Consider the following 27,634-nt stretch of genomic DNA (forward strand, 5'->3'; position numbering starts at 1 on the left):
GTTAAGCGCTTGCCTGTGAAGCCTAAGGAAACTGGTTGGAGGCTTCATTCCCCAGGACCCACGAAAGCCGGATGCACAGGGATGCTCATGCACCTGGAGTTCGTTTGCAGTGGCTGGAGGCCCTGGTGGTCCCATTCTCTCTTTTTCTCTTTCTGTCTGACGCTCTCAAATAAGTAAATAAATAAACAAAATTTAAAAAAAGAAAACATAATTATTAAGATTTTGTTACTATGCAATTGTAAGCGACGAAGAAATTTTTTCAGATTGTGATAAGGAATATGCAGGAAATTAAACAAGATGATTTTTGTTTTATTTATTTGTTTATTTTCAGTTTTGGGTAGGGTCTCACTAGCCGAGGCTGACCTAGAATTCACTATGTAGTCTCAGTGTGGCCTCGAATTCACACCTACCTCTGCCTCCCGAGTGCTAAACAAGATGATGTTTAATTAACTTAGTTAAAACAAAAGTTGGGCTCCAGTGATGGCTTAGCACTTACGGGGCTAGCCTGCAAAGTCAAAGGACCCAGGTTCGATTCCCCAGGACCCACGTAAGTCTGGCGTTCGTTTGTAGTGGCTGGAGGCCCTGGCGCGCCCATTCTAAATCCTTAGGCTTCATAGGAAAGCGCTTTAACCGCTAAGCCATCTCTCCAGCCCCCAATCTTTATCCTTAACAGTGGTAGGAGTCCTCCAAAATGGCTTTCTAAAATCCTGTCCTCTCAGCTCTAGCTTTACTTTCCCACCCCCAAAACGTCAGCTCTACTACAGAAATTATCCTCTCTTTGGCGGCACGCTCCTCCTAATACCCCATTTCCTGGTCTCAGCCGACCGGAGAATGACTTGCCCTTACTTGTCATGGCGGCTGTCCAGCTTTGTGCCAGGAGCTTCGCGGAGGCTGCTGGGATTGGGACTTTCCCCTCCCATGTGCTCATACTGGCGCTAAAAGTTTTGAGCTCCTCAAAAGTCCAGAGCCACCATCCTGGGTGCAGGTATCCTCTGGGCTCGGTGGGCATCTGTCCTGTGGCCCCGGGAAGCACTTCCTCGGACGGTGACACACTCCCTCGAAGATCGGGTAAGCCCTTGACTGAGCCTGGTGGGTCTTCCCTGAGTCCCTGGCTTTCGGCTCGGGAGACTGGTGAGGTCTGGGAGTGGGAGCTCCGCGGATTGGGGGGTGCGATGGAAGCTGGGCTGGCGGGATCAACTTGGGAATGCAGTGTTGGGAGGCCTGGGTGCAGATGATGGACCGGACAGCCTCAAAGCTGAATACCTGAACAGAGGAGATGGGCTCTGGGGAAGCTTGAGCCGCTCCGGTGGGCATTCTCTGGTCTCGCAGTGCGCACACGCACGCTTATCTACTCGTCTCCGAGTGGTGGAAGACCCTGAAATAACATGCACGAAGCAGTGGGGTCTGACACTCTCGGGACCCGAGGTTTTAGAGCTCACGGGCATCCTAGTGCAACCGCGGGCTCCATTGCTGAATTCACTGGGTCGATGCGGGAAGCCCTGGCGGCTAAGGTCCCACAACTTCCGGACCTTTGTCCTTCCTGGAGTGGTCTTTGCAGCCGCACCCCCCTCCCCCGGCTCCGTTAGGTGAAGAAAACCCAATTAGAGACTGTCAGCCGTGCAGGAGAGAAATACTAAAGCCGAGGTCTGCCCTCGGGACCCCACGAGCCCCCTGGGTCTGCGAGGCCCGGTGGCCCTGTTATTGTTTGGCTCCGTCCACATTCACTTTTCTGCCGCTTGCAGGAGCATTTCCGGTTTCTTTCCGTCGGAGCGACGCACTGTCCACTCGTTGAGAGGGGAGTGGAGTTGGAGGGGAGAAAATGCATTTTTTTTTTTTTTTAGCCTGGTTCTTGTTGATCGCGGAGGGACCCTGCCCCCCCCCGCCCCCAACTCCTCGTTTTCTTTTTTTCTCGGCCTGCTCAGTCACAGCTTCTACCGAGCCAGGGGTGTTTGTTTTGACACCAACCTCGGTCCCTCCCCCTCTTTGAATGGTGCGATCCTCCGCCCGCCCCCGTCACCTGCCGCGGGCCCCCGCGTGGGACCTCGAGCGGGGAGGGGAAGAGGAGTACTGGGGTGTTTTCGCCAACGGGGACCGCAGGCGGTCAGATTCTGAAGTTGCGCGTTGGGTCATTTGTGTGGGGAAAGCAGCTTCCCCGGCACCCGGTCGGGGGCCGAGCCGCTGCCCTCGCGAACGTCCAGTGCACGTCCTGGAAGCGGAAGGGGCGGCGCGGGCCGGGGCGGGGCTCCGGCTCCCGAGAGCGTGCGGCCCGCCCCGCGCCCGGCGCCCCGCGATCCCCCCGCACCTTCGTCTTCAGGGCGGGTCACTTCGTTCCGCAGCCTCTGGCCCCGGGCTTGTAAATAAAGCTCTGTGCGCTTTGCTTCTGTGAGTTGTCTTTTGTCTAAATGAAGGTAGCATGTGCACACATCACACTTTTTTTTTTTTTTTTTTTTTTTTGCACACATCACTTGTAATTTCCTCTTGTCCCTCGGAAAAAAAGGTAACTGAGTTGCTGGGCGTGGCAGCGCACTTAATCCCAGCATTTAGGAGGCTGAAGGTAGGAGGATGGGCCTGAGTTCCTGGCCTGGCTGTGTCAAAGAGAAGCCCAGCTTCAGAAAATAAAATAACAATGGTCTTAACGCTGCGGTATGAAACACAAAAGGGTTTAAATAGCTCAGCTTTAAAAAGAGCCAAACAAGCATGGTGGCGCACGCCTTCCATCCTAGCATTCTGGAGGCAGAGGTAGAAGGATAACAGTGAGTTCGAGGCCACTCTGAGACTACAGGTCAGCCTGGGCTAGAGTGAGACCCTACTCAAAATAATAATTTTTTTTAAAGAGCTAAACAGAGGCTCGAGGGTTTGGAGGGTCGGGGAGGAGGAGAGTGTGAGTGTGGCTTTGTAACGATGAGATGAGGATTGGCTGCCAGCTAGAGTTGCCTTGTTATGCTGAAAGGATTCCAGGTTGTAATCTCTTGCCTGATCTGGATATCAGAATCCCAATCTCTTGCAAATGTGAAAAGATCTTTCCAAAGCAAAGGGGGATGTCAGATAGAAATACCTCCAACTACCTTCACTGTTTACTAATGTACATGCATGTAAATTTTATTTGTTTTCTTACAAAAGGACAAGTTTGAGAGCTATCCTTTGTCTGCCCAGGTCTTCAGTGTCTGAATAATTTACTACTGCCTGCCCTAGACATGGGGGCGGGGGAGGGGGGTGCGAATCCTGGATGCTCAAGTCCCCTATATGCCCATAACCTGTGTTTTAAATCGTCTCAGATTACTTGTGATACTTAATACAATGTAAGTACTATGAAAATAATGGTGTTGATAAACTGTGTGTGTGTTGTTTTTAGACAGCTTGGTTTTTTTTGGTTGGTTTTTTGTTGTTGTTTTTTTTTGTTTTTTTTTTTTTTTTGAGGTTGGGTCTCACTCTAGCTCAGAATGACCTGTAATTCGCTATACAGTCTCAAGGTGGCCTTGAACTCACAGAGATCCTCCTACCTCTGCCTCCGAGTGTGCCAACATGCTTGGCTAGACAAGTTTTCTTGACATTCTAATTCATATTTTAAAAACATGTAATGCTTCATGAATATGCGTGCCATCCTTGTGCAAGGGTCATCCTCATCTCTGTATCTTTCCAGTTTTAGCATATGTGCTGCTGAAGCAAGCACTTTTAGACAGTTTTTTGTTTTTATTTATTTGAGAGAGAGGTAGAGCGCCTCCAGCCACTGTAGCCGCATACCCCCCCCCCCTTGTGCATCTGGCTTACGTGCGTCCTGAGGAATTGAATGAACCTGAGTGCTTTGGCTTTGCAGGCAAGTGCCTGGACCACTAAGCCATGTCTCCAGCCCTTTCAGTTTTGCTTTTTTTAATTTTTTTAATTTTTTTTGTTTATTTTATTTTGGGGGGGGGGTTTGTTTTTTTTGTTTTTTTTTTTTTTTTTTTTTTTTTTTTTTGGTTTTTCGAGTTAGGGTCTCACTCTGGCTCAGGCTGACCTGGAATTCACTATGTAGTCTCAGGGTGGCCTCGAACTCTCAGCGATCCTCCTACCTCTGCCTCCCGAGTGCTGGGATTAAAGGCGTGCACCACCACTTTTTTTGTTTATTTTTATCTTTAGTTGAGAGCAACAGAGAAAGAGAGAATGGGCGCATCAGGGCTTCCAGCCACTGCAAACAAATTCCAGACACGTGCGCGACCTTGTGCATCTGGCTAACATGGGTCCTGGGGAATTGAGCCTCGAACCAGGGTCCTTAGGCTTCACAGGCAAGCGCTTAACCTCTAAGCCATCTCTCCAGCCCCCCTTTTAGTTTTTTAAGACAGGGTCTTGGTGTCTAGTCCAGGCTGACCTGGATGTAGTCTCAGGATGGCCTCGAACTCACGGCGATCATCCTACCTCTTCCACCCAAGTGATGTGAGTTCGAGGTCAGCCTGGACTAGAGTGAGAGCATACCTCTTGGGGCGGGGGCAGCCAAAGCCATGTTTGGTGGTGCACACCTTTAATCTCAGCACTCGGGAGGCAGAAGTGGGAGGATCTCCATGAGTTCAAGGCCACCCTGAGACTACATAGTGAATTCTAGAGTCTGAGCTAGAGTGAGACCCTACTCAAAAAAAAAAAAAAAAAGGTGAGGGGCTGATAGCTTAGCAGTTAAGGCAAACCATAGAATCCAGGCTCGATTTCCCAGGACCCACATAAGCCCGATGCACAAGGTGGTGTATGCATTTGAAATTTGTTTGCAGTGGTTAGAGGCCCTGGTGCACCCATTCTCTCTCACTCTCAAATAAATAAAAAAATATAAAATATATTTTAAAAATTAACCTGTGTGATTCATATGAACAGATTAAAGAAGGGGTCTATGATCATTTCAACATACAGAAAGAGCAGTTGACAATATTCAATGCCTATTCATGACTTTCCTTAGTCTGTTATTTAGTGGTTGATGCTAGGGCTCAAGCCCAGGCCCATAGGCATGCTAGGCAAGTGCTCAATTTGGTTTGTTTCATTTGTTTCGTTTTTGTTTTTTTATGGGGTAAAAAATTCACCTGGAATTCATTCTCAAATTGGCCTGGAACTCGCTGTGAGGCCATCCTGAGACTACAGAGTATATTCCATGTCAGCCTGGGCTAGAGTGAGACCTTACCTTGAAAACAAACTTTGAAGAGAGGAGAGAACATAGCATTGGACACCTATCTTTGCTTTTTTTTTTTTTTTTTTTAAATCTCAAAATCAGTGATTCTGTATTAAAGGTGTACACCACACTCCTGGTTATTTTTGCTTACTTGCATGGCATCCCTATACTCATTCTCTCTATCTCAAAGAAATAATATTTTTTAGGGGCTGGAGAGATGGCTTAGCAGTTAAGGCATTTGCCTGCAAAGCCAAAGGATCCTGGTTTGATTCTCCAGGACCCACGTAAGCCATGGTGGCACATGCATCTGGAGTTCATTTGCAGTGGTTGGAGGCCCTGGCATGCCCATTCTCTCCCTCCCTCCCTACCTCTCCGTGTTCCCCCTCTCCCTCGTAAATAAATAAAAATATGATTTTCAAAAATAAATTTGTACAAATCAGCCCAGGCATAGTGGCATATACTTTTTTGTGTTTTATTTTTTGGTTTTTTGAGGTAGGGTCTCAATCTGGTCCAGGCTGACCTGGAATTCACTATGTAGTCTCAGGGTGGCTTCAAACTCACCACGATCCTCCTGCCTCTGCCCCCTGAATGCTAGGATTAAAGGTATATGCCACCAAGCTTTTTGGTTTTTAATTTTATATTTTCTATTTTGAGGGGGGGGCAGATAGAATGGGCACACCAGGGCATCAAACCAAACAAACTCCAGACGCATGTGCCACCTTGTACATCTGGCTTTTGTCGGTATTGAGGAATTGAACCTGGGTCCTGGGCTTCATAGGCAAGCACCTTAACTGCCAAGCCATCTCTCCTGCCCTAGTTTTTTTAATTTTTTATTTGAGAGAGAGACAAAAATGGGCAGGTAGAAAGAGAATGGGCTCACCAGGGCCTCCAGCCACTGCAAATGAACTCCACATAGATGTGACCCCTTGTGCATCTGGCTTACGTGGGTCCTGGGGAAATCAAACCCGGTGCTTTGACTTTTTAGGCAAGTGCCTTAACTGCTAAGCCATCTCTCCAGCCCCCCCGGCCCTTGTTTTTGGTTTTGTTTTGTTTTTCCAGGTAGGGTCTTGTTCTAGCCCAGGCTGACTTGGAATTCACTATGTAGTCTCAGACTGGCCTCAAACTCACAGGGAACTTCCTACCTCAGTCCCCAAAGCGCTGGGATTAGAGGTGTGCACTACCACACCAGGATCACTTTTGTTTTTCAAGGTAGGGTCTCATTCTAGCCCAGGCTGACCTGGAATTTATTCTGCAGTCCCAAACTGGCCTCAAATTCTTACCACTGGGTGCTGGGATTAAACTGTTTGGGTTTTCCTGCAAATTACATTTTTTTGTACAATAGGTTTCTGAGGTGTCCCCCCCCCCCCCAGGGGAAAAAAAAAACTTTTTATTTATGCATTCCAATGTGATTCCTCCTTGCCCTGTATCAGGAACAATGCTGACATGAATATTTTTGTGGAAACCTCCTGCTGTCCCTGTCAACTGTTTTCCTAGGAAATGTACCTAGAAGTGGTTTTGCTGAGCGCTGAGATGTATGCTTTAAGTTTTACCAGACACTGATTTGGGGTTTCTTTCTTCTTTTTTTTTTTTTTCTTTGAGGTAGTGTCTCACTCTAGCCCAGGCTGACCTGGAATTCACTATGGAGTCTCAAGGTGGCCTCAAACTCACAGCAATCCTCCTACCTCTGCCTCCCAAGTGCTGGGATTAAAGGCATGCGCCAGAGCTGGAGAGATGGTTCAGTGGTTAAGCACTTGCCTATGAAGCCTCCCCAGGACCCATGTTAGCTAGATGCACAAGGGGGCGCATGCATCTGAAGTTTGTTTGTAGTGGCTGGAGGCTCTGGTGTGCCCATTCTCTCTCTGCCTCTTTCAAATAAATAAATAACATAAAACAAAAAATTTTAAAGGTATGCACCACCATGCCCAGCTTTTGATTTGGGGTTTCTTATTATTATTTGATTGGTTTCATTGAGTTTTTTTATTTTTATTTGTTTATTTATTTATTGTTTATTTAAGAGCGACAGAGAGAGAGAGAATGAGTGCGCCAGGGCCTCCAGCCACTGCAAACGAACTCCAGACGTGTTTGTTCCCTTGTGCATCTGGCTAACGTGGGTGCTGGCGAATCGAGCCTTGAAACGGGGTCCTTAGGCTTCACAGGCAAGCGCTTAGCGGCTAAGCCATCTCTCCAGCCCTATTTTTATTTTTTTAATGAGAGAGAATGGGCACGCCAGGGCCTCTAGCCACTGCAAACCAACTCCAGACGTGCTACCATTTGCATCTGGCTTATGTGGGTTCTGGGAAATCAAATCTGGCTCCTTAGGCTTCACAGGCAGCACCTTAACCACTAAGCCATTTCTCCAGCCCTGGGTTTTGTTTTGTGTGTGTGTGGGGGGGGGGGTCGAGGTAGGGTCTAGCTTTAGCCCAGGCTAGAATTCATGTAGTCTTAGGCTGGCCTCTAACTCCCAGTGATTCCCCTACCTCTGCCTCCTGAGTGCTGGGATTAAAGGTGTGCTCCACCATGCCTGGCAAGCCCTGGATTTTTTGAAATATTTAATTTATTGATATGAGAGAGGGAAGGAATGGGTGCGCCAGGACCTCCAGCTATTGCAAATGAACTCCAGACACGTGGGCTACCTTGTGCATCTCATTTACATGGGTACTGGGGAATTGAATATGGGTCTTTCAGCTTTGTAGGCAAGAATCTTACCTGATCTCTCCAGCCCTGGTTTGGATTTTTTTTGTTTGTTGAAGCATGGTCTCACTGTAGCCTAGACTGACCTGGAACTTAATCCATAGCCCATGTTGGCCTTGAACTCATGGCAGTCCTCCTATCTCTGTTTCCTTCTTGCTGGGATTAAAGGTGTGAGTGGGCTGGAGAGGTAGCGGTTAAGAGTTTGCCTGTGAAGCCTAAGAACCCCGGTTCGAGGCTTGATTCCCCAGGACCCATGTAAGCCAGATGCACAAGGTGGCCCATGTCTGGAGTTGGTTTGCAGTGGCTAGAGGCCCTGGCGTGCCCATTCTCTCTCTGCCTCTTTCTCTCTCTGTCACTCTCAAATAAACAAATAAAAATAAACAACAACAACAAAAAAGATGTGACTGAAACTACATAGTTAATTTCAGGTCAGCCTGGACCAGAGAGAGACCTAGAAAAACCAAAAAAAAAACTAAAAGGTAAAAAGGTATGAGCCACCACACCTAGTTTGACTTAATGCCAAATGAGATGAGCTACTACAGTGAGCCTGATCAGACCTGCCATTCAAACACCAGGGTTCCCTATGGGGCTTTATGACACATTTGTATCAGTCTCTTGGTACCTACGGGAAGTGCCTGCTCTGAGAAGGGTTGCTGGTGGTGACGTCTCCTTAGTGAAACACTGACAGAACGATTGCTACAAAGGACGCGTACTAGAGTGCGGAGGCCTCCTAGGCTTGTGAGGCTGTCTGCAGGGGAGATTGAGACCTTGGGCTACGGTGCCAGTACCGCATACGGACACCATGTTCACTAAGCAAGAGTTGCCTTAAGGAGGTGAATTTGCTGTACTTGGGGGAGGAGCAGAACTAGCTATGAGAGAACATGCAGTGATTAACAATCTGTGGAGCTTATTAACACCACAATGTCAAATCCAAGACTCAACTTCTTAGTCTTTCATAAAAGTCTCTTCTTTTGTGGCTGGAGAGAATGTTCAATGGTTAAAGGAACTTTCATGCAAAGCCTGATGGCCTGGGTTCCATCTATTCCCCAGTACCCACATAAAGTCAGATGCACAAAGTGGCACATGTATCTGGACTTTTTGTTGTTGTTATTTTGTTTTTGTTTTTCTAGGTAGGGTCTCACTGTAGCCCAGGCTGACCTGGATTTCACTATGTAGTCTCAGGATGGCCTTGAACTCAAGGCACTCCTCCTACTTCCCAAGTGCTGGGATTAAAGGCGGGCACCACCAAGCCCTCCTCTGCAAACTCTTAAATACATAGGAAAGCCCTAAACATAAAGATGGAAGGAAATGTTAAGGAATATTGGAGTCAGCCGTTATTAAGAGTGGATTGCTTTGTTTTGTAATGTTTGTCATCTAATAGATCATAAATCATAAATGTGGCTCAATGATTGAGCCTGCTTAGCATGTGTGAGGTGAGGCCCAGAACGGGAAAAAAAAAAAAAAAAAGAGGAAGAGGAGGAGGAAAATAAAAGGAAAAATGTAGTGAAGATTTATAGTGGGCATTTCTTAGTAAAGCTAGTGGTAGGTGTGGTATCAAGAAAGCAAGTATGGGGCTGGTGAAATGGCTTAGTGGTTAAGGCGTTTGCCTGTGAAGCCTAAGGACCCCAGTTCGATTCCCCAGGACCCATGTAAGCCAGATGCACAAGGATGCATTTGGAGTTTGTTTCTAGTGGCTAAAGGCCCTGGCGCACCCATTCTCTCTTTCTTTCTGCCTCTCTCTCTCTCTCTCAAATGAATAAATAAATAAAATATTTTGAAAGAAAGAAAGTATGGAGGCCTGGAGAGAAGGTTTAGCATTAAGGCCCTTGCCTGCAAAGCCAAAAGACCAAGATTCAATTCCCCAGGAACCACGTAAGGCATATGTATAAGGGGTAGCCCATGTGCCTGGGGTTTGTTTGCAGCAGCTGGAGGCCCTGGTGTGCCCATTCTCTCTCTCTCTCAAATAAATAATAAATGAAAATAAATTTTTTTTTTGTAATTTTTTTATGTGAGAATAGACACACCAGGGCTTCCAGCCATTTCAATCAAATTCCAGATGGGTGCACTACCTTGTGTGCATGTTTTTATTTATTTATTAGAGACAGAGAAAGAGGGAGAAAGAAAGAGTGAGAATGGGCATGCTAGGGCCTCTAGCCACTGCAAACGAATTCCAGATGCATGTGCTACCATGTGCATCTGGCTTACATGGGACCTGAAGAATTGATCCTGGGTTCTTTGGCTTTGCAGGCAAGCGCCTTAACCTCTTGGCCATCTTTCCAGCCCCAAAATAAAACATTTTTTAAAAAAGAAAAGAAACATATAAAGAGAAGAGAAAGGAAGGGAGGAGGGTACTTAATAGGTTGGTATTGTATATATGTAAGTAGAATGGTTGAGATGAGGAGGGGATATGATGGAGAATGGAATTTCAAAGGGGAAAGAGGGGGAAGGGAGGGTATAACCATGGGATATTTTTTATAATCATGGAAAATGTTAATAAAAATTGAGAAAAAAAAGTGGAAGAAAAGAAAAGAAACAAAGTAAGTATGGGGTTGGGAAGATTTCTCAGTGGTTAGAGGTCCTTGCATGCAAAGCCTGCTGGCCAAAGGAAAGTTAGTATGACGGCCATTTGAAAGCTGATGTGGGCATGCCTTCAATCCCAGCACTTGAGAGACAGAGGTAGGAGGAGCGCCATGAAGTCCAGGCCACCCTGAGATGAAAGTGAATGATCTGGGAGAAGGTGAAATGATGGCTGAATTACCTCAGGCAAGAGAACTATAGCTGGGTGGCTTGAGGGAGCTCGACTGACTGTCTGTCACTGCCTGATTCAGGGAAGTGCACCTGACATGTGAGGACGAGAATAAGATGAAATTTCAGTGGGAAGGAATCTGCTACGTAGCCATATGGCTGAGCAGAGAGGAAGAGCCACGTTCCCTAGAGCCCCCAGGGAAGGCAATGAGATGGTGCTATAAAATCAAGTCAAATTATTAGAGTTGCTCAGTCACCAGGGACTAGTGAAGGAGGCAAGCCTGAGACTAGTCCCAGGGAATAGATATAGGGAAGGTGAGACCCTGTGATCATTCTTCAAGATTTACCGTGAAGGGGGATGCTGGAGAGATGGCTCAGCATTTAAAGGCAAAACCTGAAGACCCAGGTTCGATTCCCCAGTACCTAGATAAAGCCAGATACATACCATGACGCACACTCTGGAGGCTCTAGTGCACTCGTTGTCTCTCTCTCCAGAAGGGGATCTGAGAGATGGAGCTGTGTGTGAGATGGGGAAGGACATTTCCCCAAATGAAGGGAGTGGGCACCCTCATTAACAAGAAGGGTGAGGCTGAGAAGATGGCTCAGTGGTTAAAGGTGCCTCTTTAAAAAGCTTGCTGGCCCGGGGTTCAGTTCCCCAGCACCCACAGAAAGCCAGATACAGAGTGGCATGTGCATCCGTGATCCTAACTGACTATGACAAAGGGGGACAGAGCCAAGAGAATGGGCACTCACGGGCACTGACACCTCTGGCCTGCACACGCACGCCGTGACACACACAAGATTTTTGGAGGGCTTAGGAATTTGACGGTGGGGAAGTTGGAAGTCCCTCTCTGGTTATCTTTTCCTTAAAGTCTGGTAGGGAGCTGGGTATGGTGGCAAACGCCTTTAATCCCAGCATATGGGAGGCAGAGGTAGGAGGATTGCCGTGAGTTCAAGGCCACCCTGCTACTACATAGTGAATTCCAGGTCAGCCTGGGCTACAGCAAGACCCTACCTCGAAAAAACAAAAAAGGAAAAGAAAGTCTGGTAGGGGAAGGTGAGGCAGGAGTGGCTGGAGACCAGCTACTAACTCCGTTTCTGTCGTCGCCCCTGGACATTGTGCTCTGTCTCCTGTACCAGGATCTCAGGCATGGCCCTTTCTCCTCACAGTGGCCACACTGACTTCCTGGGTGCTGCCATGGAGGAACCACAGTCAGATCTCGGCATCGAGCCCCCTCTGAGTCAGGAGACATTTTCGGACTTGTGGAAACTGTGAGTGTCATGGTGCCCGCCCCTGCAGATGCCCGTCTCTGTACTTCATTGCCTGTAGAAGTCCCCAGAGGCCAATGGCAAGCAAAGATCAGTAATGTTGGCTCTTTACTCTTGTTTTTCAGACTTCCTGCAAAAAATGTGCTGGTAAGGACCGGGGCAGGAAGGGACTGGGGACTTGGTAAAGTCACTAGCGGGCTGGGAACCCAGCACTTAAGACTCTTGTTTGGCCCATCCACAGTCCACCTCGCTGTCCCCCACTTCCATGGAGGACCTGCTGCTGCCCCCAGAATACGATGAGAACTGGCTGGTAGAAGGCCGGGACGACGTCCCCCAAGTGTCAACGGCCCCCGCGCCAGTGGCCCCCGCGCCAGCCACGCCCTGGCCCCTGTCATCCTCTGTCCCTTCCCAGAAGACCTACCAGGGCAACTATGGTTTCCGTCTGGGCTTCCTGCACTCCGGGACAGCCAAGTCTGTCACATGCACGGTCAGTGCCCTGAGGAGCTAACTTTCATGTGACTTTTCATATATATATTTTATTTATTTATTTATTTATTTATTTACTTGAGATAGAGGAAAAGGCAAAGAAAAGACAGACTGAGCACACCAGGGCCTCCAGCCTCTGCAAACAAACTCAAGACGCATGAGCCACCTTGTGCATCTGGCTTATGTGGGTACTGGGCAATCAAACTGTGGTCCTTGAGCTTCACAGGCAAACACCTTAGCCGCTAAGCCATTTCTGCGGCCCCTCATGCATGTGCCTCTTCAATGGCTGGTTTTCTGTCTAGAATTGGGGGGGGGGGGGCTCCTTTCAGTCTTTGGCTTCTTGTCTGTCTATCTATATTCCACCTATTTGTTTAGCTCCTGGACTTGGACCTGTGTCTCAGAATTGAGTTGCCCCCCTGGGCGTCACTTGGCCTTTCATCTTTCCCTTCCTACTCTGAGCATCTCTCCAGGGAGCAGAGAACTTTCTTTCTTCACATTCCTTCCTTGGCTTTTTGAAAATGAGCATCTGAAGGAAGGCGCAGTGACGTGCGCTGTAGTCCCAGCTGCTCAGGAGGCTGAGGCAGGAGTGCTTGCACGCAGGGTGTTTGACATCGGCCTGGGCGGCGCAGCAAGAGCCCGTAACCCTAGTGCTGGGGAAGCTGAGGCAGGAGAATGAAGAGCTAAAGACCTGCTTACTAGGGCTTCATAACAAGAAGTTTAGTTTTTTTGGTTTTTTTTTTTTAAGAGGGAGAATGAGGAAGAGCTTAAAGGGAGGGAGAGTAGAACACATGATATGGAGGAACAGGGTAGAATACTAGGGATGGAAAGATTTCACTGGGCACTGAGGTGGGGCGGCGGAGGAGAGGAGAAGGGAAGAAAGCTGAAGACCTATGAAAAAGCCGTGTGGAGAACTACTTTAAAAATATAAAGATGAAAGAGAAGATAGATTTCTGGGGCTGGAGAGATGGCTTAGCAGTTAAGGCACTTGCCTGCAAAGCCAAAGGACCCAGGTTTGATTCCCTAGGATCCATTTAAGCCAGATACTCAAGGTGGCACATGCGTCTGGAGTTCTTTTGCAGCAGCTGAAGGCCCTGGCATGCCCATTCTCTCTCTGTCTCTCAAATAAATAAAAATAACTTTCTTTTTTAATTTGGGGGGAAGTAGATATCTGGTATGTAGACCCAGTCCTCTCCTTACGAGCTGCCCTCTCCCCTGAGGCTTGCTGTCTAGTGGGTGCTTACAGGGTTTTGTTCATTGGGTCCCCCTTTGCCGACTCCTGACCTCTGGCTCTCTCCTTCGCTCCTGCAGTACTCCCCTGCCCTCAACAAGCTGTTCTGCCAGCTGGCCAAGACATGCCCTGTGCAGCTGTGGGTAGACTCCACACCCCCGCCTGGCACCCGAGTCCGTGCCATGGCCATCTACAAGAAGTCACAGCACATGACAGAAGTTGTGAGGCGGTGCCCCCACCACGAGCGCTGCTCTGATAGTGACGGTGAGCGCCTGGGGCTGGAGGTGGCCCGAAGTGGCTGCCGGCGATCTGCAGGCCTCTGAGCTGTTCTTGATCACCCTTAGGTCTGGCTCCGCCTCAGCACCTTATCCGGGTGGAAGGAAATCTGCGGGCAGAGTACCTGGACGACAGACAGACTTTTCGACACAGTGTGGTAGTGCCATATGAGCCCCCTGAGGTTGGTTTTCTGACTTTGGTGGGGGTGGGCGGGTACCTTTAGGTTTTGTCAAGGTAGGGTCTCATTCTCTATCCAGGCTGACCTGGAATTCACTATGTTGTCTCAGGGTGACCTAAAACTCACAAGTGCTGGAATTAAAGGCATGCACCACCATGCCCAGCAAATAAATATATTTTTAAATTATTTATTTGAGAGCTACAGGCAGTGAGAGAGAGAGAGAATGGGCACGCCAGGGCCTCCAGCCACTGCAAACAAATTCCAGACACATGCGCCACCTTGTGCATCTGGCTTATGTGGGTCCTGGGGAATCGAGCCTCAAACCAGGGTCCTTAGGCTTTACGGGCAAGCACTTAACCACTAAGCCATCTCTCCAGCTCCATAAATATTTTTTAAAAAGAGAAGTTTTCAGAGGCCATAACGCAGTCACTATAGGCTGGGGGAGGGTAGCGTCACGCAGGCCCTGTGTCCTCCTCTAGGTTGGCTCTGACTGTACCACCATCCACTACAACTACATGTGTAACAGCTCCTGCATGGGAGGCATGAACCGGCGGCCCATCCTCACCATCATCACACTGGAAGACCCCAGGTAGGAAGCCCCGCGCACCCTACGCCGGCGAGCTCCTCGCAGCCTCTGCGTGCCGCCGTCCCGAGGTCCTCAGCCCCCGCCACACCCCTGTCCCCGCAGTCCTCACCGCGTCCCCTGCACTGAAGCCTCCCCTGCCATTCCCACTCTGGCCTGGGAACCTGCCTGCCTGAGGTTCCTCAGAGTCCCTGTGGCAGGAGGTTAGATTCAGGACAGGACAAGGGCAGCTGGGAGCGGCGGGCCCTGACACAGGGCAGGGTGGGCCCGGGGTGTCATGTCCTTATGCTTCTCTCCTCATGGGGCAGTGGGAACCTGCTGGGACGGAACAGCTTTGAAGTGCGTGTTTGTGCCTGTCCCGGGAGAGACCGCCGCACAGAGGAAGAAAATTTCCGCAAGAAGGAGGCACCTTGCCTTGAATTGTCCCCTGGGAGCACTAAGCGAGGTAACGGCTGTGGTGAGAGGAGATGGGGAGTAAGAGGTCCAGCTGTGCCCCAAGTTTACCTGCTTACCTCTTTTACAGCACTGCCCCCCAGCACCAGTTCCTCTCCCCAGCCAAAGAAGAAACCACTGGATGGAGACTATTTTACCCTTAAGGTACCAAGTCTGGGAGAGTTACTTGCCTAGTCCACTACATGTTAAGTGGGGTAGGATAAGAGAAGAAAAGATATGTCCACTGTTTGCTCTCTTCATGTCTCTGACTCTTACAAAGCTATTATTCCCAGGTTGAATGTTTTAAGTAATGCTCTTTCCTGAGCTGGGTGTGGTGGCACACGCCTTTAATCCCAGCACTTGAATGCACAGGTAGGAGGATCGCTGTGAGTTCGAGGCCACTCCAAGACTACATAAAGAATTCCAGGTCAGCCTGGGCTAGAGTGAGACCCTGCCTTGAAAAACAAAAAATAGAAAAAAAGCTCTTTCATTTTGGCTGTAACTAGGGCATTTGGCCTCAGAGATGAAGGCTCTGTTTATACCTAACTTGAGAACATCAACTTGTACCATATTTTGCATGTTCTATATAAAAAGTCATATCCAGGTAAGCTCATTCTAAGTTGAAAATACAGTAAGTCAGATGTCCCCTCACGAGCCAGGCATGGTGGCACACATCTTCAGTCCATCTCTGGAGAAGCAGAGGTAGTGGTAGGAGGATCGCTGCAGACTGGAGGCCAGCCTCTACAGAGAAGTTCAAGGCCAGCCAGAACATAGTAAGACAGTGCCTCAACAAAACGAAATGCGCTTAGGGCCGGGAAGATTGCTCACTTGCAGAGAACTTGCTTGGTATACACCAGGCCCTGGGTTTGATCCCTAGTACCACAAAAAAAAAGGAGGGGCACACTTAATCCACCTCACCTACTGAACCCCGCAGCTTAGCAACACAGTGAACTATGAATATTATTGATGTTTTCCCCCCACTCAATCACATGGTTTTTCTGAGAGGTGCGGCTTGCTGCCGTCGCCCAACATCAAGAGAGTACCCTACATATTGTTAACCAGAAAAGATTCAAATTCAATATACACTTTCTACTGGATGCCTGTCGCTTTCACACCATCGTAAAGTCCGAAATTCGTAAGTCAAACCATCATAAGTTGGGGACCATCTAAAAACAATCACCTTTCAAGAAAAAGTTGTTACAGAACATGCAAATGATTCTGTGACTTTGCCCAATACTTTTGTTCCCCTCCCTTGCTGCAGATCCGTGGCCGTGACCGCTATGAGATGTTCCGAGTGCTGAATGAAGCCTTGGAATTCAAGGATGCCCAGGCTGAAAAGGAGCCAGGGGAGACTAAGGCTCAGTCCAGGTGAGGGGCCTGGGCCAGCTCCCAGCCATGGTGCCCCCCACCCCCACCTTCCTGAGGTAAAAAGCCACAAGACTCCTTCCAGTTCTGCCTGTGTGGTAAAAGGCCCATCCCACTTGACAAGTGGGGGTCTTTCAGAGTTTAAAGTGGTCCACAAAGCTCTGCCAAGTGCTGACAGGTCTTGTGTGACCTTGCTACTCTCTCTCAGGTTCTGTGTCCTCATTTATAGAGCGAGGGACACTTAGGGGTGGTGGCAAACTCCTGTGGTCCCAGGAGGCAGAGGCAGGAGGATTGCTGCAAGTTTGAGTCCAGCCAGGGCTACAGACCCTGTCTTAAAAAAAAGATTAATAGTTAGCCGGGCGTGGTGGCACACGCCTTTAATCCCAGCACTCGGGGAGGCAGAGGTAGGAGGACTGCTGTGAGTTCAAGGCCACCCTGAGACTAGAGTGAATTCCAGGTCAGCCTAGGAAAAGATTAATTAGTTAATTAAATTTTTTAAAAAGTTAATAGGGAGCTGGCGAGATGGCTTAGTGGTTAAGGCGCTTGCCTGTGAAGCCTAAAACCTCATGTTCAACTTGCCAGCTACCACATAAAGCACATGCAAGCGCATAAGGTCGCGCATGCACACTAGACACACGCATCTGGAGTCTGATTGCACCAATTCTCTCTCATTTAAAAAAAGAATAAAGAACAGAAAAAGAAAGGCAGTCTGTTGGGCTTGTCTTAAAAAAAAAATTAAATAGGTCTGGGGATGTGGCTCAATCGGTAGAGTGCCTACCTAGCATTCAGAAAACCCGGGGTTTGATTTCTGGCACCACAAGTCCTTGGGAGGTGGAGACAGAAGGATCAGGAGAACAGACAGACAGTGGTGTAAAGGAAAATGAAGAGACTGAAACACAAATACTCCGAAGTGTTCTGTGGACAGGCCTGCAGGCAACAGAGACCGTCTTGACTTGTGGAGTTCTCTTATTCTCACATAGTGCCTCCCAAGTGTTGATCAAGGAGAAAAGCTCAGACCACACACTCCTGTCACTTCATCTCTCCTATTTTTTATTTACTTGAGAGAGAGAAAGAAGCAGAGGGAGAGAGAATGGGCACACCAGGGCCTCCAGACACTGCAAATCAACTCCAGACGCATGCACCCCCTTGTGCATCTGGTTTTACGTGGGTCCTGGGGAATCCAATCTGGATCCTTTGGTTTTGCCTTAATTGCTAAGCCATCCCTCCAGCCCCTCATCTCTCCTCTTTTGTCTTTTCTACAGCTACCTGAAGTCCAAGAAGGGCCAGTCTACCTCCCGTCATAAAAAACTAATGCTCAAGAGAGAGAGCCCTGACTCAGACTGACCCTGTTTGCCTCCTGTCCACCAGCAGACTACCCCCCTCTCCTCCTTCCCTGGCATCTTGTGACTCGGCTGCTTGAACTCCTGATTGGTGTAACTCGGAAATACCTGAGAACCCTGCCCTTTGCCTTGACCTGAATTTGGGAAGGGTGGTGGGAGCTAGAATGCACAAGCTTGGCTTTTTAAGGTTTTTTTCTTCGTAGAGTTTGGGAGAAAGGAAAATGTTTTTGCGTGTGAGGATGGAGTTTACAATTGGCCATACTATGTGTCAAAGCCCACGCCAATACTATCTCGAGTTTAGTTTCTCACAATTGGAATACCCACATCTGTAAAATGCTGGTCATCATGACCTACCTCACAGGGCTTGTTGTGAGGGTTAATGAGATAATGTTTGTCAGGCCTTCAACCATCTTCTGTTACCTCATGGCTGGGACCCACGCGGGTGCTGGTTCCCTGTCCTTGCAGGTGGGGCTGGTAGTTTCCAAGGTTGGACAGCTGGTTCAGTGGAAGTAGTCAGTCAAGCCTCTTCTGGCCCAGCCAAGTCCTGTTTAGTCTCTGTTGAACCTTGGCTCCTAAAATGAAATTTTACCCCATGCCACACCCTAGAAGAATGGCTCTCACAAGGGTCCGTATCTTCCAAGACTTGTTCCTTCTCCCCCACCCCCACCATGTGCTTAAGGTCAGTTTTTTCCTCCACTGCAAGATGTACCTGCATTTGTCCCCCCAACGTTCTCCCTTTTTATATCCACTTTTTATATATCGATTCCTTATTTTACAATAAAACTTGGCTACCACCTGTGTGTTTGCGGGGGGGGGGGGCGGTGCCAGCGCAGGCTTCCTGACCTCCAGGTGCGGAGCTGAACCGGCGAGGAGGTGAAACTGGAGCGCAGCCGCCCAGTCTAGGCAGTGTGGCTGGGGGGGGGGGGGGCGGCAGCACTTTTGTTCCAAAAAAAGGAACAAAGGCTGGGGACTGGGTCAGTTTGTGGACTGCATGACAAGGAGGGAGAGGGGTGACTTCCATTCATAACTTGGGAACCAACTGTCCCTCCTCCCTTTTGCCAGAGCTGGCACACAGTCCTCAGCCGCTCCTGCTTCTAAGGTTAGGCTCTTGGCCCCCTGGGAAGCCTCTCACCAAGGATTACAGGATTTAAATATCTGATTTAGCCCTCCTGAGCCTCCGGGGTAGCCATCTGCTCTACGGGAGAGGGGCAGGGTATCCGGGTTTCAAGGGGCAGGGGATGGGCACTACTGGGTGAAGAGACCAGTGAAAGGCCTGTCAGTTTGGGTCCCAGGAAACTGGGGGCAGCTAAGGTGAGGCTTGGGGCCTTCCCAGCATCCCTACATCCTGGGCCTCATGCCAGACAGTTGAATGAATTGAAGCTTTGCACTCTGCCAGGAAAACCTTTGAAAGGGCTTCTTGGGGTGGGAGGAGAGTCGGGGGGCTGGAGAGCCCCACACCCTCACACCCACCCTGGTGCTCAGTCCCGTTGGCTCCCAGGGACAGGGGGCTGGGCCAGTCTCTACCCATGCCCACTGCTGCCCAAGCCAGGGAGAGCCAACCAGTTGGCACGTGGCTTGGCCTTGTTTTCTGGTGATGGAGAAGAGGGTTGAGGTCCAGAGGGACTTCGGAGCTGGTGTCTACAACTTGTCGACCAGGCTTAAAGTGCCAGCAGGAACCATTGCCTTGCCCAAGAGTCCAAGACAGCCAGAAAGAGACCAATTTACGTCTGCTGTAAAATCACCTTTTTTGAAATATATTTTATCTGTTTATCTGAGAGGCAGATAGACAGTGAGTATGTCAGGGCCTGTACCTAATGCGAATGAACTCCAGATACACTGCCTTGAACATGTGGGTACTGGGGAATCAAAGCTGGGTTGTTGGGCTTTACAGGCAAGCTTTAAGCACTGAGCCATCTCTCCAGCCCCAAACAACCTTTTTTTACTTATTGACCAGGAGACCAGGTCCACCTGTTTCAGACCTTTAATTTTACTTTTTTTTCCCTTGGTTTTTCGAGTAGGTTTTAGAGGTCTCACTCTAGTCCAGGCTGACCTGGAATCCACTATGTAGTCTCTCAGGCTGGCTGGCTTCGAACTCATGGCAATCCTCCTATCTCTGCCTCCAAAGTGCTGGGATTAAAGGCTTGTGCCTCCATATACTAATTTTCTTTATTTTTTTTTTCTTGTGGGGGAGGGCTGGTTTGAGGTAGGATTTCACACCAGCTCAGGCTGACTTGGAATTTACTAAGTAGTATCCTTCTACCTCTGCCTCCTAAGTGGTGGGATTAAAGGTGTGTGCCACCACGGCTGGCTTCTTTCTTTTAATTTTATTTATTTACTAAGAAAGTGGCAGAGAAAAAAACTGGACAGTGCAAACGCATGTGCCACCCTGTCCATCTGGCTTTATGTGGGTCCTGGGTCTTTTTGGCTTTGTAGGCAAGCGCCTTAACTGCTAAGCCATCTCTCCAACCTTTTTAAACTTGTTTTTTGAGGTAGGGTCTTGCTGTAGCCCAGACTGACCTGGAATTTACCTGGGAGCCTCAGGGTGGCCTTAACTCGTGGTGATCTTTTGCCTCTCAAGTGCTAGGATGAAAGGCATGAGCCATCACACCCAGCTTTTTTAAAAGTTTTTTAACTGATAACTTCCATAAATACCATCATGATCACAGTCCCTTTCTACCACCCTTTCTCTCCCACATCCCTCCTCCACCAAATCCCTTCTTCCCAACTAGTCTCTCTTCTATTTTGGTTATCATTTTCCCCCTGATTTATGCAGGTCCTCTGTAGGTAACATTCACTGGGAGGTCATGAATATCTAGAACATTCTGTACCTGGAAGACAGGACTGTCAGCACTCCCCCTTCCTTTGACTTTTACATTCTTTCCGCCACCTCTTCCACAGTGGTCCCTGAGTCTTGAAGAGTACGGTAGAGATGTCTCATTTACTGATAAACACCTTTATTCCCAGCATTTGTGAGGCAAAGGTAGAAGGATCACTGAGTTCAAGGCCAGCCTGGGACTACAGAGTAAATTCTAGGTCAGCCTCGGCTAGACTGAGATCCTACTCCAAAAAAAGGGGGAGAGGACATTGGGGTTTGGGTTATCAGCTCAATTCTGCCATGAGCTATGTGGTCTTCCGTGAGTCACTAAACTCTGGTTCCATTTGCTGACTTCTTCACTCAGTTGTGTTCAACCAGACATCCACCCAAGTGGCCAGCTGGTACTCACAAGAGTATGGTGCCAAGCACTGGGGACCTGTGGCAGTTTGACCTGTGCCAAGGAGTTACCCCACTGAGGGCTGGAATCAAATGTCCTAGTTTCCTCATGGCGCTAAGCATGTTAAAACTTTTTTGTTTTTCAAGGTAGGGTCTCACTCTAGCCCAGGCTGACCTGGAACTCATTCTGTAGCCCCAGGCTAGCCTCAGCCTCCTGAGGGCCAGGACCGAAGTCATACACCACCACACCAGGCTTTTTTTTTTTTTTTTTTATAATGGGGATGGTGAATTACTGGGCCTGAGCCTCAAGTGTGCTAAGCACACACTGTACCGCTGACAGTACAGGCTGGAGAACGGCTGAGCGGTCAAAGGCTTGCTTGCCTGCAAAACCTGATGGCCTGGGTTCAGTTCCCCAGTACCCAAGTAAAGCCAGATGCACAAAGTGGCACGTGGTGTCTGGTGTTTGTTTGCAGTGGCAAGATGCCCAGATATACCCATTCTTCCCCCCCTTGCAACTAAATAATAAAAACATTTTTTAAATGAGTATGGTGACTGGAGAGATCGCTTAGTGGTTAAGCCACTTGCCTGTGAAACCCAAGGGCTACGGTTCAATTCCCCAGTAACCAAGTAAACCAGATGCACATGCATCTGGAATTCATTTGCAGTGGCTAGAAGTCCTGGCATGCCCATTCCTTTTCTTCTGTCTTCCTCTCCCAGATAAAATATTTTTTTAAAAAAATGTATGGGCTCATCAAAACTTCTTGCTGCTTCAAACAAACTCCAGCTGCCATGCACCACTGTGTGCATCTGGCTTTCTGTGGGCACTGGGGAACTGAACCTGAGTTGGCAGGCTTTGCAAGCACTTGCCTTTAATGACAGCCATCTCTCTAGCACCGCCTAATGGGGTATGGTGGTACCACATCTGTAATAGCAGCACTCATAAGATGTAGGGGCATGAGGATCACAATTTCAAGATCTTTCTCAGCTTTATAGTGAGTTCAAGGCCAGCCTGGGATAGATGGGATTCTAACAGAAAGAAAGGATGAGGGTTGGAGAGATGGCTTAGCAGTTAAGGCACTTGCCTGCAAAGCCTAAGAATTCAAGTTCAATTCTCCAAATCCCACATAAGCCAGATACACAGTGACGCCAGGTTGCACATGCACACAAGGGCGCACACATCTGGAGTTCGATTTCAGGCTGGAGGGTTTGGCATGCCAAGTCTCTCTCTTAGTCTCACATAAAAAAGAAAGAAAGAAAGCCAGGCAGGGCATGGTGGCACATGCCTTTAATCCCAGCGCTTGGAAGGCAGAGGTAGAAGGATCGCTGTGAGTTTGAGGCCACCCTGAGGCTACATAGTGAATCCCAGGTCAGCCTGGGTTACAGTGAGACCCTACCTTGAAAAATAAACAAAAAATCAAGTATGAAAATTATGCTGACTTCATTAATAAAATCTTGGAGGGGTGGCTTAGTGGTTAAGTCACATGCTTGCAAAGTCAAAGGACACCGGTTCAATTCCCCAGGACCCATGTAAGCCAGATGCACAAGGGAGCACATGCGTCTGGAGTTCATCTGCAGTGGCTGGAGGCCCTGGCATGCCCATTCCCTGTTCCTCTTTCTCTGTCAAATAAATAAATAATAAAATAAGCCATGTGTGGTGGCACACACCTTTAAAAAAAAAAAAAAAAATTCTTGTAGGGGCTGGAAAGATGGTTCACCAGTTAAAGGCACTTGCTAGAAAAGCCTGATGGCCCAGGTTTGATTCCCTCATCTCATGTAAAGCCACATGCACAAAATGCAGTTTGTTTACAGTGATGAGGTCCTTGTATACCCTTTCTGTTTTCAAATAAATAAATTATATTTACTAAAAGAAAGGGCTGGAGCCAGGCATGGTGGCATATGCCTTTAAGCCCAGCACTCTGGAGGCAGAGGTAGGAGGATCACCATGAGTTCAAGGCCACCCTGAGACTACCTAGTGAATTCTAAGTCAGCCTGGGCTACAGCGAGACCTACCTCGAAAACAAAAAAGGCGGCGGGGGCGGGAAGGAGACATGGTTCAGCACATAGACATTTGCTTAAAGCCTGATGGCCCCGGGTTCAGTTGCCCAGTACACACGTAGGGCAAGATGTACACAGTGGCAAATGTATCTGGAGTTCAGTTGCACTGACAGAATGCCCTGGGTGCCCATAGGAGGCTGAGGTAGGAAGATCACCATGCGTTCAAGGCCATTCTGGGATACAGTAAATTCTAGGTCATATTGGGCTAAATGAGACTGCTTCATAAAACAAAACAAAAAGCAAATTATTGATTAAAGCAATTGTACAGGGTTAGGAAGAGGGCTCAACAAGAAAAGGCACTTGCTTACAAAGTCTGTTGGTCCAAGTTCAATTCCCCAGCCACCCACATAAAGCCAGATGGGTATACATTTGCAGCAGTAAAAGACCCAGGTATGTCCACATACACATGAATACAAATAAAACAGTCAGGCTGGGAGCTGAGATGGCTCGTGGTTAAAGGCACTTGCTTGCTAAGTCTGCCCACTGGGGTTCAATTCCCCAGTACCCTTGTAAAACCAGAGACAAAGTGGCACATGCATCTAGAGTTCATTTGCAGCAACAAGATGCCCTGATGCACCCATTCTCTCCTCAAAAAACAAGCCAAAAAAACCCCAATAATACCAGGAGTAATACAAGGGCTGGAGAGATGCTGTTAAGGCGCTTACTAGCAAAACCTGCCAGCCCAAGTTCAAGTCTCCATTACCCATATAATGTAATGCTCATTTGCAGTGGCAGCAAGATACCCTGTTGCTCACATACACACCCACGCATGCATAAATAAGCAAACAATAGGAGCTGGAGAGGTGACTTAACAGTTAAGCACTTGCCTGTGAAGCCTAAGGACCCTGGTTCAAGGCTCCATTCCCCAGGACCCACAAAAGCCAGATGCACAAGGTGGCACATGCGTCTGGAGTTCGTCTGCAGTGGCTAGAGGCCTTGCCATGCCCATTCTATCTATCTGCCTCTCTCTGTCCCTCTCAAATAAATAGACAAACAAACAATAATGTGCTGGTAATGGAATACCAGTAAGTCAGTATTCTTGGGTGTGTGCTGAACCCAAGGCTTCGCACATATTGTGCAAGTACGCTGCCCCGACTACACCCCAGGCAAGTCAAAGTCAATAGCTAGACATTAAGATAACTTCAGTTGAAATGAAAACTACACAGGAATGTCCACTAACATTGGCTTTAGCACATCAAGAGGCTCAAAAAAGAAAAAGGGGGCTGGAGGAATGGCTTAGCGGTTAAGGCATTTGTCTGCAAAGCCAAAGGGCCCAGGTTCAATTTCCCAGGACCCACATTAGCCAGATGCACAAGCATCTGGAGTTCATTTGCAGTGGGTGGAGGCCCTGGTGCGCCCATTCTCTCTCTCTCCCACTTTCTCTGTCAAGTAAATAAATCTTTTAAGAAAAAAAAAAAAAAAGAAAAAGAAAGAAAAAGGCATGGCTGGGGAAATGCCTCAACAGTTAGGGTCCTTGCCTGCAAAGCCTAACAACTGGGTTGATTCCCCGGTACCTATGTAAAGCCAGATGCACAAAATGGCACATGCATATGGAGTTCGTTTGCAGCATTTAGGGGCCCTAGCATGCCCATTCTCTCTGTCTTCTATTTCTCTCTGCTTGCAAATAAATAAACTTTTAAAAATTCTGATTTATTTATTAATTAGAGGCAAAGAGAGGGACAGAGAGAGTAAGAATGGGCACGCCAGGGCCTCTAGCCACTGTAAACAAATTCCAGATGTGTGCACTACCATGTGCATCTGGCTTGTAACCTGGAGAATCAAACCTGGGTCCTTAGGCTTCACAGGCAAGTGCCTTAACTGCTAAGCCATCTCTCCAGCCCTACATAAACATTTCTTTTAAGCCAGGCATGGAGGTGCATGCCTGGCACTTGGGAGGCAGAGGTAGGAGGATCTCTGTGAGTTCAAAGCCAGCCTGAGACTCCATAGTAAATTCCAGGTCAGCTTAGGCTAGAGTGAGACCCTACCTCAAAAGTGAGTCCCTACTTCAAAAATCAAAACAAACAAATAAATAAACAAAAGCTCATGCCTATAATCTCAGCATTTAGGAGGCTGCGATAGAAAGAAAGAAAGACTGCTGCTAATTGAATGCCAGCCTGAGCTACAAAGTGAGTTCCAGGTCAGCCAAGATTAGAGTGAAGCTGGGCATGGTGGCACACGCCTTTAATCCCAGCACACGGGAGGCAAAGGTAGGAGGATCGCCATGAGCTCAAGGCCACCCTGAGACTATATAGTGAGTTCCAGGTCAGCCTGGGCTAGAGCAAGACCCTACCATGAAAGTCCAGAAAAGAGAAAGAGGAATTGTAGAACTGTCTAGGAGAGGGGCTAGGAGTGTAGTTGGCATTTGTTTGCCTAGCACGCATGAAGCCCTGGGTCTGACGCTCAGCACTGCATAAACTGGGCTTGCAGGTACACACCTGTCCTTTCAGCACTCCTCAACTGGAGGCAAGAGGACCAGAAGTTCAAGATCATCCTTAGCTACACTGCAACCTGGGCTACATGAGACTCTATTTCAAAAATAAATAAGCAAAAACAACAAGGAGGTCTAGGGCTGGAGCCTAGTTGGCAAGCCTTAGCATGTACAAGGCCCTAGGTTTGATTCCTCAACACCACGAAAAGAAAAATCTGGGTAGGTGTGGTGGTACACACCTTTAATCCCAGCACTCAGAAGGCTGCGGCAGGAAGATTACTATGAGTTTGAGGCAGTCTAGGACTACAATGTGAGTTTCAGGTCAGTCTGGGCTGAAGTGACCCTACCTAAAAAAAAAAAAAAAAACACAAGGGCTGGAGAGATTGTTTGGTATTAAGGCACTTGCCTTCAAAGCCAAAGGACCCAGGTTCGATTCCCCAGGACCCACATAAGCCAGATGCACAAGGTGGCCCATGCTTCGGGAATTCATCTACAGTGGCTGGATGCCCTGACACAAGCATTCTCTCTCTACCTGCCTCTTACCCTCTCTCCCTCCCTCTCTAATAAATAAAAATAAAACATTTAAAAACAATAACAAAAATAAGTGAAATAGTACTTGACCAGGTCAAATGTAGACACGTGGTCTTTATCAAGTACAAATAGTAAACTGCATAAAAGTGTGTGCATTATGACCCAAGTTTGGAATAACAATGACCAAAATCCTTACCCATAAGATGGTGTGTGTATGTAATATGCATTCATGATAAAATTGTATATGTAGAAGTTCTTTTTCAGGCTGGAGAGATGGCTTAATGGTTAAGCACTTGCCTGTGATGCCTAAGGACCCCAGTTTGAGGCTCGATTCCCCAGGACCCACGTTAGCCAGATGCTCAAGGGGGCACAAGTGTCTGGAGTTCGTTTTCAGTGGCTGGAGGCCCTGGCACATCCATTCTCTCTCTCTCTCTCTCTCTCTCTCTCTCTCTGCCTCTTTCTCTGTCTGTTGCTCTCAAATAAATAAATAAAAATAAACAAAAAAATTAAAAAACAAACAAAAAAGCCAGGCGTGGTGGTGCACGCTTTAAATAATTTTTTAAGTTATTTTTCAAAGCAAAACCAGACCAATTTATTACCAAAACAAAAAGCAAAACCGGGCTGGAGAGATGGTTTAGCGGTTAAGCGCTTGCCTGTGAAGCCTAAGGACCCCAGTTCGAGGCTCGGTTCCCCAGGTCCCACGTTAGCCAGATGCACAAGGGGGCGCACGCGTCTGGAGTTCGTTTGCAGAGGCTGGAAGCCCTGGCGCGCCCATTCTCTCTCTCTCCCTCTATGTCTTTCTCTCTGTGTCTGTCGCTCTCAAATAAATAAATAAAAATTAAAAAAAAAAAAAAAAGCAAAACCAAGGCCAGGCATGGTGGTGCACACCTTGAATCCCAGCACTCAGGCTGACAGGAGAAACGCTGTGAGTTCGAGGCCACCCTGAGACTACATAGTAAATTCCAGGTTAGCCTGGGCTAGAGCGAGACCCTACCTCGAAAAGCAAAAGAAAAAAGCAAAGCCAAGCCCTAAGACGAAAAATTAGCTATCAACGCATTGCTTCTCCAATGTACCACAATCTGTTGCATATATGCACCCATGTTTTCTTAGATGCTTCTGTGTGGTGATACATGTATAATCTCAGTACTGGGGAGGCTGAGGAGGGACTGCCTGAAGTGCCAGGCCAGCCCTGGGTATACTGAGTTTCACCCCTGACAGGATGAAGGAGGCTTCATCTCCCCACCGGCCACACAAAAACTAAACAAGATCCTACAGTTCCTATTTTTTGGGGTGTGTGTGTGTGTGAAGCAGGGTCTCTCCCTAAGCCCAGGCTGACCAGGAATTCACTATGTAGTCTCAAAGTGGCCTTGAACTCATGGCGAGATCCTCCAGCTCCCTGCCTCCCAAGTGCCGGGATTAAAGGCATGTGCCACAACGCCTGGCCCTAATTTCCTTATTCTGCAAACTGTCTCATGAAGTCAACTTGTCTGCTTCTAAGCATTTATGGATGTTCTCGTCTCCCAAACCATTAAAATTCTTTTTGTTTGTTTGTTTTTGTTTTTGCCAGTTAAGGTCTCACAGCGCAGACTGACCCTGGCACTCACTGTAGACCTGGGCTGGCCTTTAGCTTACAACGTGCCTCCTGCTTTAGCCTTCCGAGCGCTGGGATTAAATGCATGCCCCCCACACCC

General features: G+C 48.2%; 1 protein-coding gene and 1 non-coding gene across 4 annotated transcripts; one reads left to right on the plus strand and one right to left on the minus strand.

Moving 5' to 3' along the window:
* The first annotated feature begins 889 nt into the window (after positions 1-889).
* Tp53 (tumor protein p53) lies at positions 890-18,512 on the plus strand. Of its 3 annotated transcripts, none has more exons than XR_006632942.1 (11): positions 890-1,068; positions 11,702-11,833; positions 11,956-11,977; positions 12,072-12,317; positions 13,625-13,808; positions 13,889-14,001; positions 14,478-14,587; positions 14,890-15,026; positions 15,105-15,178; positions 16,275-16,437; positions 17,641-18,512. XR_006632942.1 is itself a non-coding variant. In XM_045131539.1 (11 exons), exons 2-11 carry the CDS (start codon positions 11,712-11,714, stop codon positions 17,720-17,722), a joined length of 1,197 nt encoding a protein of 398 aa, XP_044987474.1. In that variant the 5' UTR covers positions 894-1,068; positions 11,702-11,711; the 3' UTR covers positions 17,723-18,512. The 3 variants fall into 3 exon arrangements, 2 of the variants coding, with proteins under 2 accessions (XP_044987474.1, XP_004669270.2); XM_045131539.1 differs by having other exon boundaries at positions 894-1,068; positions 16,275-16,381; XM_004669213.2 differs by having other exon boundaries at positions 895-1,068; positions 11,732-11,833; positions 16,275-16,381.
* Positions 3,567-3,670, minus strand: LOC123453860. Its single transcript, XR_006633037.1, has one exon. It is a non-coding gene; the product is annotated as a U6 spliceosomal RNA (small nuclear RNA).
* Positions 18,513-27,634: the final 9,122 nt, after the last annotated feature.

This window comes from Jaculus jaculus, chromosome 12 (assembly GCF_020740685.1).
Source record: "Jaculus jaculus isolate mJacJac1 chromosome 12, mJacJac1.mat.Y.cur, whole genome shotgun sequence".
NCBI classification, from domain to species: domain Eukaryota; kingdom Metazoa; phylum Chordata; class Mammalia; order Rodentia; family Dipodidae; genus Jaculus; species Jaculus jaculus.